Raw genomic sequence first — 12,122 nt, forward strand, 5'->3', positions numbered from 1 at the left:
AAATAGTTTAAAATTTTAAGCTTTGATATATGAACTCTTCTCAAAAATGATTTTAAGTGATTATATTTAATAGAGCAGAAGCTGTTTAGTACCGTTCTGGAAATACTTTTAAATGTTTATTCTTTGATATTTAACTTCAGTATCTCAAAAATGATTACTTTTTGTTGGGTGCTTACGTTTAACAGAACGAAAGCTCTTTAGTAACGGAAGCTGTTAAACTCCCAGGGCGAAACCACCCTCTCTCTGCAAAGGGCGGACCTCCCACCCAGTACGCAAATCTGCGGTCACGTGATCACGCGACTCCTAAACCCTCGGCCAGACTATGCGTCACGTGACCACGCGACTCCGCCAGCCCTCCGGCAGACGTCGTCTAGCGTCCGCCACACACGGGCTCCGACTCGCTCCCGGGGCGGGGCCTCCTGAGGCGCTTGCGCAGTGAAGGGTTCGGGCGTCCGCCGCGCGGGGGCGAGGGGGCGCGGAGCGACCGCGCGGAGGCCGGAAGGATGCGGGCGAAGGGCGGGGCAAGCGAGGGAAGCGAGGGAAACCCGCTTGCCCGTAGAACGACCGTCGCGACCTGATGACGTCGCACAATGGCCGGCCCCCGCGGGTAGTGGAGCCCGTTTGTTCCGCTCGCGTCGCACCTCAAGCCGGAGTCTGTAAGGAGCGGAAGGGCCGAGGGACGCTTTCCCCGCGCCGCCCCCTCCCCAGCGGAACCGTGGCCCCCTCCCTGTCCTCGCGCTGAGGTAGGCGGCGGGGCGGGTGGGCCGGCGGGAAGGAGGCCGAGGCGGTCTGGCGGGGATCGTGGTGGCGGCGCGGAGCCCAGGCCCGGGGAATCCGCCGCCTCCGCCTCCGGGCAGCGCTCCGGACTGCCCACCCCCGGCCGAAGCGTGGCTCATGGACCCGCGGTAGAGGACGCTAAGACAGGCACGATCCCGCGTTCGGTCCGCGGCGAGCTGGCCCGGGGGGCCCTGGAACCCCTCAGAGCCCGAGCTCCCCGCGGCTGCCTCCGCGCCCGGCGGTGGGGTTGGTTCTCCTAAACCTGTCATTTCTCTTCCGGGACATTCGCGTGGCACATGTTTGTCGTCCACAAAGGTGCGGGGGAGCACGTAGGTTCTCCTTCTAGAGGCGGCTTTCCCGGACTGGGGATGGGCTCTTCGGGAACTTTGAGCTTTCTGAGCCTCCTTGGACTTGCTCTCAGCTTCCCAGTGTGCACAGGTTGGAGGTATTGGCTGTGTCCTGAGACGCACACCACTCTTAAGAATAACTAACTTCCTTGCCCCTTTGGTTTGGAGCTCAAAGAATGCCCGTCCCTGGTATAAACTAACTACAACTACGATGCTGGAAGAACCTACTTCCAGGCTTGCTCCTACTAAAACTTAAGTTTTCCTAAATACTTAATGACAGCCGAGTTTGCTGGGTAGAGTGGTTGATAATTTTAAATACCAGCAAACTCAATTGCAAGAGTAGATCAGTCATCGCATCTATTCGGGAAAAATAGAAGAGGGTGTTTGACGTGTGAAGTACTGTTGAGAGGCATAGCAAGGGCTCTCATCATTTCTCCCTGGAGACTATCTCCATGTGTATCCCTCAGAGTGGTCCTTTCCCAGAGCAGAGGTTGGGATTATGAAGGTGAGCCTGGATGCAGACTGATTCCCACTTCCAAGCCCTGAGAAGGGATCTTTGCCTGATAATTTTACAGTCTGATATGTGTGGAGCCCAGTCAGCTCTGGTAACCAATGTGTTCCTAAAGCTGGAACTCCTCTCTGATTTGGGGTGGGAAATGCTCAAACTCTGTAAGAAAGCTTTGTGGACTCACTCCAGAGAGCAAACAGGTAAGCTGTGGCCTTGCTCATGTTTAAAATGTTTTTGGTTTTTTTGTTTTGTTTTTTTACTTTTTCAACAGCTACAGATCATTTCAAGGTGAGTGCTTCCTCCCTGAGTTTTTTTGGTGGTCAAGCTTAGTTTGGGGGTGGTGTCTTTCCACCACCTTGCCAGCCTTCCTTCAGATGTTGTATGTATATGACGTTATGAATCAGAATTTTAACCAGATATACCAGAATTTAGTCATTCAAATAGGGGCTCCTCTATTTAAAATTGTTAGCCTGAAAGGTTAAGCTTGTATGTCATTGGTGCTCCTTTGCCAAAACCTCCTGTTTTTGTAGTAAAATAGGTAAGCCGTATGAGGAAATATATCTTAATTAATAGTCACACCCCATATTTGACCCGAAATTGTCTTACCTTGGTAACTCACCTCACTTACCAGACCAGGCTCTGAATGTCTTCCTGCAGCTTCTCAAAGTGACCCACCTTGAGAAAGGGAAGATTTGCTGCCACTGAGAGCTCCAGGAGTGGGTTCTGCAGGTTCTAAAGGTTACTCAAAAGAGAAGTTCCCAAAATGTTCTGTCCTTTAGCAGTGCCATTGGAATTGGTGTGCAGCCTCCAGGGTGATTGCTTGGAAATGAGACAGCAGCTGCTGTGCTTGAGTTCTGGTATAGTCTTCTAAAAATTAGGCACTTATTTCAAATTTATTTCTGGTATGTAACAGGTAGTTTATCAAGTAAAGAGATTTTGTCATTTCTTCATTCAGCAAACATCACTCACCATCTGCCAAATGCAGTAGGCAGTGGAAACACAGTGATGAATACTTGTTAATCTGTTCTCTAGGCAAGTTCACCATTTTATGGATAAAAGGACAAAAGAATTAGTTCTAAACTTTACCAAGAATCCTCTATTACAGGATGCTTGTGTGAGAACAAACAGCAAAATCTTTGTACCTGGCAGTTAGTGAAGACGTGACCAGAGGACCCTCCATTTCATTGTCTACACTTAATAGGCCACATGGTTTTCCTAGCACCTGACAGAGAGCATGCACTTAGTTTTTTGCCAAATTGAATTAATCTCAAATTAATTTAGGACACAGACGCCTAGAGAGATGGTTAACCTGCCCAGAGCAGACTGTGGAAAAACAGCCATCTTCTGACCCCCAGTGACTCTCCTCTTCATTGCAGTAAGGTTGACTTGGGTTGCTTCTAATAACAGGGAGATAGATTCTTTGGCATCTTTCTCTCTGCAAGATGTTCACCTGTGAGCAGCCTCAGATTATAAACTCCCAGGTGATCCCACAGGGCCTCCTAGGGTGACTAGATATCCCCATGTGCCTTGGACAGTTCCTGTTCATGCTTATTTTAATTGTTAACAGTGCCCCCTATCGGTCTCAAACATGTTCCAATTTAGACAGTAAATTATATGGGAGCTCTGCTACAAAGTGCCAGACGTTTGCTGAGGCCAGGGAATACAGAAGTGAGTGTGAGCCCTTCCATTCAGGCACTTCGTGGGGAACAGGAGGGCCTTCCAACAGGCTTTGCAAACACATAGTCTCAGTACAGTATGGTAAGTATGGATATATGACAGAATAATGTACAATATACTTAGGGCAAGAGTTCTTAATCTGGGGGTCATGGGTGGACCTCAGGAGGTTTTGAATTCCCTAAAGTAGAAGATAAATTGTGTGTGTCCAGAGTTTTCTAGGGAGGGAAGCTGACCCTTCATCTTATTCTCAAAGTAATCCTTGCTCCCAAAGGCTAAGCACCGCTGAGATAAAGCGCACCGAGCCTTGCCTGATAGTAGCAGGTGCAAGTCAGGACCTTAGGCTTCACCACCCCTGTCTGTTCAGTGCTGAGAACTACTTTTTGAGAGTTGGGAAGTTATCTTTGCATCCTTAGAATGTTGAAGTAATTTCCATAATTCAAACTGTGGAGGACATTCCTATTTAGTTTAAGTATCTAAGATTCAAACTTCAGCCAAGTTTAAAATCATACAATGGTGTCATAGATTGGACCTCTATATGATCATCACTATTTTTTAACTGGTAGTCTGTATCAATATGTTAACTTTTACTTTTATATGAAAAGGTGTGTTTTGGTTCAAGAAGGGCTAAGATAGGAGTATAGTTGGATCAGCACAAAACTTTAGAAGGGAGAAAAGTAGGCAAAATCTACTGGTGCAGTAGAAGTCCACAGCTAATGCATGAGCTGTGTTCCAAAAAAGAATTTTTAAAATCAGTTGGGAACTCAGGTCCCATTTTCCTATAGGAACAATGGCAAAAAATGGGGGTTAGTTCCCAGGCAGGGAGCCGAAGCTCATTTGCTGCAGAGTCTAGGGCTCTGGGACAGTACTTGCTTGAGGTGAAGCTCTAACTTGCAGTCTTGGGATAGCCATTCAGTGGCTATGTAGCCTTGGTTTCCTTATCTGTGAAGGGGACCATCACTTATTTGGAAGGGTGATGTGAGGAAATTGAACAAGTGCCTGACACAGAGTAGTGATCTCTCAGTGGACAGTGGTAGCTGTTGAATTTTTGCAGTTTTTTTAATATAGTCTTGCATTAAGTAGATTCTCAGGTATTTGCTGCATGAAATAGTGAATGAATTACTACTGAGTGCAAGAGACCTGAACTAAACCTGACAGGGGTGAAAGGAGTATGGCTATTAGAAGCTGAGGATTGCCTTTACTCACCTTCATATTCAGTTTAAATTAACACATGCTGGGCAGCCCTGGCTGGGTGGCTCAGTTGGAGTGTTGTCCCATATACAAAAAGTTTAGGAGTTCAATTCCTGGTCAGATTGCATACGGGAGGCAACCAATCGATGCTTCTCACATGAATGTTTCTTTCTCTCTCTCCCTTCCTCTCTTAAAAAAAATAAAATAAAAACATCCTCAGGTGATGATTAAGAAGAAAAATGTGCTAGGCACATTATCAGGCTCATGTCATCTAATTGTTGCAGTGGTCTTGTACAGTAGATACCGTTATCCCCATGTTTGAGATGCAGAAACTGAGGTCTGTCGAGTTTACATAATTTTCCCCAAGATCCTTAAAGCTAGGAAGCAATAGAGTTGGGGGTTCAAGTTCTACCTCAGAAGTGCACACTGTTTGCACTAGCTCATGTACCCCCGCAAAGATACAGTGTACCAAGACATAAATGTCCCATGTTACTTGCTCACTTCTTGGATTATTTGAAGTTTGGCCCTCTTTTTTTTTTTTTTTTTTTTTCATATCTTACTCTAATGTAAAAAGCAATTTGGATTGGATCTAATCAAACAATGAAACCAAAACAAACCAATTTGCACCTGGGCCCAGGAAGAGGGCTGTTATCAGGTTATGAGAGTTTGTGGCTGTGAACAGATAGTATGTTGCAAGGCCAATCACAGGCTTGGGGTGGGAGGAGGTTCTGCAGAGTATTAGTTGTGTGATTTTTTTAAAAAACTAGTTTGAAAGGACATTCAGTTTTGGTTGATTATGAGGTAGCTTTGTGTCAAGGTCGCCATTAGACTATAAAGTATGAAAATCAGGATTTGGTTTCAAGTAGTGATGTATATAGGTTCAGTAATCAGTTTCATGTGACTGCCTGCCTGCAAGGTACCAGGTGCTAGCTTAAGCAGCTGGGGAGATGAAAGTCCCTGCCCTTCTGTGAAGATTTCTTATATACAATGTAATAAAAAGTATACAGAGATAGGCATAAGTGTCATGCACAAAGGAAAATTTTATGTGTTTTATTAATGTCATTAATCAAGGGACCAGCTGCCTGTTTGCCAATGGCCCTTGGCTGATTCCTGTAACCGCCCGCATTCTCTGTCTAGAACAGTTAACAGTATAGGGGCCTTTAACAGCCAGCCCTGTCCTTGGTAGCTTTCTCATCTTTGCTGATGCCCTGGACTATAGAAGTGTGCTATGTGCAATGACAGGCTCTGCCTGCACAAGGAGGCTGGGAAGTCACAGGAGTAGTCTTGAATTTTCATTTTCAGCAGAATATATCATACAAGGACTAACTTTTTAATAATTTTTTCAAAGTTCTACCTCCGGGTAGTGTAGTTTGAAGACTAAAAATTGAATCATTTTCAAAACTATATATTTAAATGACTGAATTGATTGGTTCATAAATTTCTATTACTGCTAACCACTTAGTTTATTTATAAAGTGATGAATTATAAGTGATTTGTCCTAATGTGTGCTAAATTATAATAACTTACATTAACAGCCCAAAAGGGGGAAAAAGAGGGGAGTATCTGTAATACTCTCGACAATAGATTTTTTTTTAAAAAAGCAATAGAAGATTTTCCTGATGAATGCAAAAAAAAAAAAAAAAAATAGCCCCTAGAAAAACAACTGTAGGTTTAGTTATGTAATTACATAAAATAATTACATATTTAATTATGTGTGTATGTTTCCAGATCTTGCTGAGATGTCAAGCAGCATGGCTGTGACATACATTACTTTTTTATTGATTTCAGAGATGAAGAGGGGGAGAGAGAGAGAGAGAGACAATCATTGATCTGCTGCCTCCTGCATGCCCCACATTGGGGATCGAGCCTGCAACCCAGGCATGTTCCCTGTCCGGGAATCAAACCATGGCCTCCTGGTTCATAGGTTGACACTCAACCACTGAGCTACACCGGCTGGGCCATACGTTATTTTAAATTAAAAATTTTAATCAAGTGACCATTTAACCTTTCACTATTACTAATATTTCAAACTAACTCAGTGGTGGTGACTTGCTACACCTTTCATTGGTGAATGGTGTTTGCTTATAGACTGTTTGGTGTTGGTTTTATGCACTCACAATCTTACTCCACCTTGTACAATCTGTGTTTAAAACAAATGGAACAGCCCAGTCGTGTGGCTCAGCAGTTGAGCATCAATCCCAGGAACCAAGAAGTTGCTGGTTTGATTCCCGGTCAGGGCACTTGCCCAGGTTGTGGGCTTGATCCCCATTAGGGGGTGTGCAGGAGGCAGCTGATTGATGATGTTCTCTCATCAATGTTTTTCTCCCTCTTCCTCTCTCTCAATAAAAATATGTTTTAACAAAAATGGAACAATGTACTGTCTTGCACACTGAAGTGGAAAAACCAGAAAATATTCACTTTATAATTAAATCTAGATTAGTAAAATAGAAATGAAATCTAAAAATGACATGTTGGTCTTTTTACAGAAACTACAGTTGACCCTTGAACAACTCCGAGGTCAGGGGTACTGACCTCCTGAGCAGTCTAAAAGCAGGGATAACTACAGTCAGCCCTTTATATGCCCAGATTCCCAACCGCAGAGTTAATCCCTGAACAATGTGGGTTTGAACTCCATGGGCCAATTGAAAAAACCCACATATAAGTAGACCCCTGCAGTTCAAAACCATATTATTCAAGAGTCAACTGTACTTAAATATATAAAATGTTCTGCCAGAGTTCTTTTCCAAAGCATATCTGTATTAGAACAGTGGCTATCTTTACTTTCCTGTGAGAATCACAGGGTACATGAATGCCTTCTTCCGGCGCCTCCATTGGCAGCTCCAACATAGAGGTCTGGTGAGGCCCAAGATCATGCCAAGTGTATCTGATGAGGAAATCAAGGCCATATTTAGAGACTTGCATTTAGGAACAGAAGACAGCCTACAACCTGGGGACTCTTAAAGATAGGCCGGGGGTTCTGTTCTAGACCCTTCAGGATGACTCCAGAAAAAATGGTTAGATGCATGCCTTCAACTTCGCTGCCTTATTCCGTAATGTACATTTTTTTGAATTTCATCAGCACTCTAAGAATCCAAAAGGCTATCCCCTTGCAATGCATATCTTATCACTCATTTTCTATACTTTCTATTAACTGTTTGAGTTGCACTAGTGAGAAGAGGTACACCAGGTGCCTTCCTGCCAGATTGCTGCAGATGTGAGGTACTTAGCACACAGCTTAGCAAGCACAGTTCATCCTCGTGAAGATGCCATGTGTGGTAGAACAGCTAACAGTAGTGATCTGTGAAGTGGGGACTGGGGTTTGGAGGAGTTGTGCAGGACCAAGTAAAATGCAGATCCTGGGACCCCCTGCAGGTCAGGAGTAAGTGTGGGGCCAGGAAAACCAGGGCAAGAGTCACTTTACATTTTGATAAATGATATAAATTCTCTCTCTCTTCCTCTCTCTCTCTCTCTCTCTCTCTCGCAGAACTGTGGGTACCGATGGATGTGGCTGAGAGCCCTGAACGGGACCCTCGCTCTCCAGAGGACGAAGAAGAGGAGCATCAAGGGCTCTCAGACGATGACATTCTGAGAGAAAGTGGGTCTGATCAGGATTTGGACAAAGCTGCAGGGAGGGCTTCTGATTTGGAGGATGAGGAAAATGCTGTCCTGGGACTGAGCCAGGAGGAAGAGGAAAGTCGCTCTGATGAGGAGGATCAGGACCAGGACTCTGAGCCTCAGGAGCTGAACAGGGGCCCTACGAGCCTCCCTCATGCAGAGGAAGGAGATGGGGGGGAGGAAGACCGCACAAGTGACCTGAGGGACGAGGCCTCCTCGGTCACCAGGGAACTGGACGAGCATGAGTTAGACTATGATGAGGAGGTCCCCGAAGAGCCAGCCCCCGCTGGGCAGGAGGATGAAGCGGAGAAGGCTGGGGCAGAGGATGATGAGGAGAAGGGAGAAGGAGCTCCCGAGGAGGGAAAGGCTGATGTCCACAGTGTGGAAGAAAAGGAGCCCCTGGAGGCTGCCAAGGAGAAAAAAAAAGAGGATGATGATGGAGAGATTGATGATGGGGAGATTGACGTGAGTATCCCTGGGGTGCAAGTGCATGTAGATAGAGCCCAGAAGGACTTCTTGCCACCAGCCACACCTTGGCCTGGTGCCAGGAGGAAAGCTCTTCATAGGATTAACTTAGCCTCATTTCAGAACAAGGAGTGGGATGGAGGAGTGCAGGAAAATGAGAGGATTGGGAGCAGTCACCATGGTAATTAGGAAGTGCTAAATTCAAAGAGAAGTGGTCTAGATTCAGAAAACTTCTGCCAGTTGGTAGCTGGCAGAATTTCCATGGACCCTCACTCATCTATCTGGTGCTATTGTATTAGAATGCCTGGCCCAAATTTTTTAAGTTTTGGGTGTTTTTTATTTTTATTTTTTTATTCATTTCAGAGAGGAAGGGAGAGGGAGAGAGAGAATGATGAGAGAGAATCATTGATTGACTGCTTTCTGCACACCCCCCACTGGGGATCAAGCCCGCAACCCAGGCATGTGCCCTTGACCGGAATCAAACCCAGGACCCTTCAGTCCATAGGCTGACGCTCTATCCAGTGAGCCAAATCAGCTAGGACACTTTTGCATTTTTTTTTTGACAAGTGAAGAGATAATTTCTTCTTTTATCTTTGCTATCTTTAAATCCTATTTGAGTTGACATTCTACCAGAACCATCATGAATCTTCAGTCCTAATCAGGTCCAGTTTTGTCTATTTAGGCATTTTTATCTTTGTCCCACCACTTGTCCTCTGGTGAGGGTCCCAGCTGGGCCAAATAAAACCTCAGGACTGGATAAAATGGGGTTCTATGCCAGAACAGCTCAGGTTTTGATCAGGCTATCACAGTTTCTTGTAATTAAATAATCTGGCTTTCAAGTTGAGGAAAAGGTAATATATCTTAGATATGGGTAGTTTGGAGTTTTATTACAGATAATCCTTTTGAAAGAACTTTAATCATGATCTTTTAAGAAGTTGAGTTTTGGGGCAAAGAGCCTGAAGTCCTACTGAATAATGATTTTACTCAAGGGAGTTGAGAGAGGGACAGAGCAAATTGAAATAATCCAGAGTTTTTAAAGTTCTCCAGGGAAGGAAATTCTGCTTATCTGAGAGTCATCACAGTGAAAGGTGTGTAGAATATCTCCCAGAAATGTTTTGGGTTGGGAGGGAAAAGGTTACTAGTTAAATACTTAACCACAGGTTTACTGTAAGTACCACTCTTCTCTAATAGCGTGTGGTGGCGACCATGGTGTGATTAGTGAATATGTAGGGTTTTAGACATTGCTTATCTGACTTTAGTTCATAAGAACAGAACTTTACAGGGCATGTGTGGGGTTATAAGCTTAGAATTTTAGATTTTTTTTATCATTTCATAACTGTGATCTCCTGGGTTAATAATAATCTTTGTTTAATATATTTTATTTTTTCATCTTCACCCAAGGACATGTTCACTGATTTTTAGAGAAAGAGGAAGGGAGAGAGAAACATGGATTCAGCTGCCTCCCTCACATGCCCCAACAGGGAATTGAACCCACAACCCAGGTATGTGCCCTTGGCTGGGAATATAACCCACAATTCTTTGGTGTACAGGACGATGTTCCAACTAACTGAACCACCTGGCCAGGGCTATTATCTTATTTAAAAGGGTGTTGTTGGAACATTATCATGCAGGTTCCCTTAGGTTTTGCCAGCTATGCTTCCCTTCCACTTTGGGAAAGTTCAGCTCTGTCACATGATTGGCAAAGGGGAACATGGTGTCGTGACACTCGAGTTAATCAATTTGGATAAAATTTTGACCAGAAAATGGTCGTTGGTTGAGATTGTTTGTGAATTTGGTGTTTTAGCCACTAAGGAATGTTGGAGAGCTCCAGATTGTGGCCTAAGGGTTCTGGACAGTTCATTTCCTGTTAAGAGAGGACCAGTCATGAACTCACCTTGCTTCAACTGTTGAATAAGTCCTTTTTTTTTTTTTTTAATCTTTATTGTTGAGATTATTACAGATGTCCCTCTTTTTTTCCCCCTATTGCCCCCATCCACCCAGTTCCTGCCCCAGGCCTTCACCACCCTATTGTTTGTGTTTATAAGTAATGCATATCTATATATATAAAAGCCTAAGTGACCTTAACAACCAGTCGACCAAACAGCCAGTTGACTGGTCTCTATGGTGCGCACTGACCACCAAGGGGCAGGGGTCAGACGCTCAACGCAGGAGCTGCCCCTTGGTGGTCAGTGCACTCCCACAGCCAACTTCCTGCAGCCGGCTAACCTCCCTGTAGTCCCTCCCCCCAGCTGGCCGGCCCTGATTGGCCCCAATTGGGAGTGGGTGAGATGGCCCAGATTGGTCCCAATCTCCAGCCAGGCCGAGGGACCCCACCCATGCATGAATTCATGCACCGGGCCTCTAGTATGCATATAAGATCTTTGTTTAATCTCTTCCTGCCCCCTTCCCTCTGAGAATTATCAGTCTGTTCCATTTCCATGCCTCTGATTCTATTTTATTCACCGGTTTATTCTGTTCATTAGATTTCTTATTCATTTTTATTTTTTTATTTTTAGATTCAATTGTTGATAGGTATGTATTAGTTGCCATTTTGTTCATATTTTTTATCTTTTTCTTTTTTTTCTTCTTCCTCTTCTTAAAGAATATCCTTCAACATTTCATATAATACTGGTTTGGTGGTAATGAACTCCTTTAGCTTTTTCTTGTCTGTGAAGCTCTTTATCTGAACTTCCATTCTAAATGATAGCTTTGCTGGGTAGAGTAATCTTGGTTGTAGGTCTTGCTGTTCATCACTTTGAATATCTCTTGCCACTCCCTTCTGGCCTGCATAGTTTCTGTTGAAAAATCAGCTGACAGACGGATGAGCATTCCCTTGTATGTAACCAACTGCTTTTCTCTTGCTGCTTTTAAGATTCTCTCTTTGTCTTTAGCCCTTGGCATTTTAATTATGACGTGTCTTGGCGTGGTCCTCTTTAGGTTCCTCTTATTTGGGACTCTCTGTGCTTCCTGGACTTGTAAGTCTATTTCACCAGGTAGGGGAAGTTTTCTGTCATTATTTCTTCAGATAGGTTTTCAATATCTTGGTTTCTCTCTTCTTCTTACACCCCCATAATGTGAATATTGGTATGTTTGAAGTTGTCCCAGAGGCTCCTTATACTATCTTCATAGTTTTGGATTTTTTTTCTTTTTCCTTTTCTGGTTGGGTGTTCTTTGCTTATTCATATTTCAAATCACTGATTTGATTTTTAGAATCCTCTAGTCTACTGTTGAATCTCTGTAAATTATTCTTTATTTCAGTCAGTGTATGTTTAATTTCTTTTCCCTTTTTTTGGAGGTTTCTAGAAGATTCTTGAGTAACCTTATAACCGTGGTTTGGAACTCTATATCCAGTAATTTGCTTTCTTCCATTTCTTTCACTTGTGACATGTTTCTTTGTCTCCACATTTTGGCTGCTTCCCTGTGTTTGTTTCTGTGTATTGGGTAAAGCTGCTATGTCTCCTTGAGTTAGTAGAGTGGCCTTGTGTATAGGTATTCTATAGGGCCCAGTGGCTTAGCCTCCCCAGTCACCTGAGCTGGGAGCTCTA

The 12,122-nt window shown here is 44.1% G+C and overlaps 1 protein-coding gene across 2 annotated transcripts in view; it reads left to right on the plus strand.

Annotated features, from left to right (window-relative positions):
* Positions 1 to 454: 454 nt before the first annotated feature.
* ZC3H18 (zinc finger CCCH-type containing 18) overlaps positions 455 to 12,122 on the plus strand; it is a 70,045-nt gene continuing 58,377 nt past the window's right edge. For both annotated transcript variants that reach the window (XM_080645371.1, XM_080645372.1), the window contains exons 1-2: positions 455 to 743; positions 7,982 to 8,577. In XM_080645371.1, coding sequence (XP_080501497.1) covers positions 7,996 to 8,577 — 582 coding nt within the window. In that variant the 5' untranslated portion in view covers positions 455 to 743; positions 7,982 to 7,995. The remainder of the gene's footprint in view (positions 744 to 7,981; positions 8,578 to 12,122) is intronic.

The sequence above is a fragment of the Plecotus auritus genome, assembly GCF_963455305.1.
Source record: "Plecotus auritus genome assembly, chromosome: 10".
NCBI lineage: Eukaryota > Metazoa > Chordata > Mammalia > Chiroptera > Vespertilionidae > Plecotus > Plecotus auritus.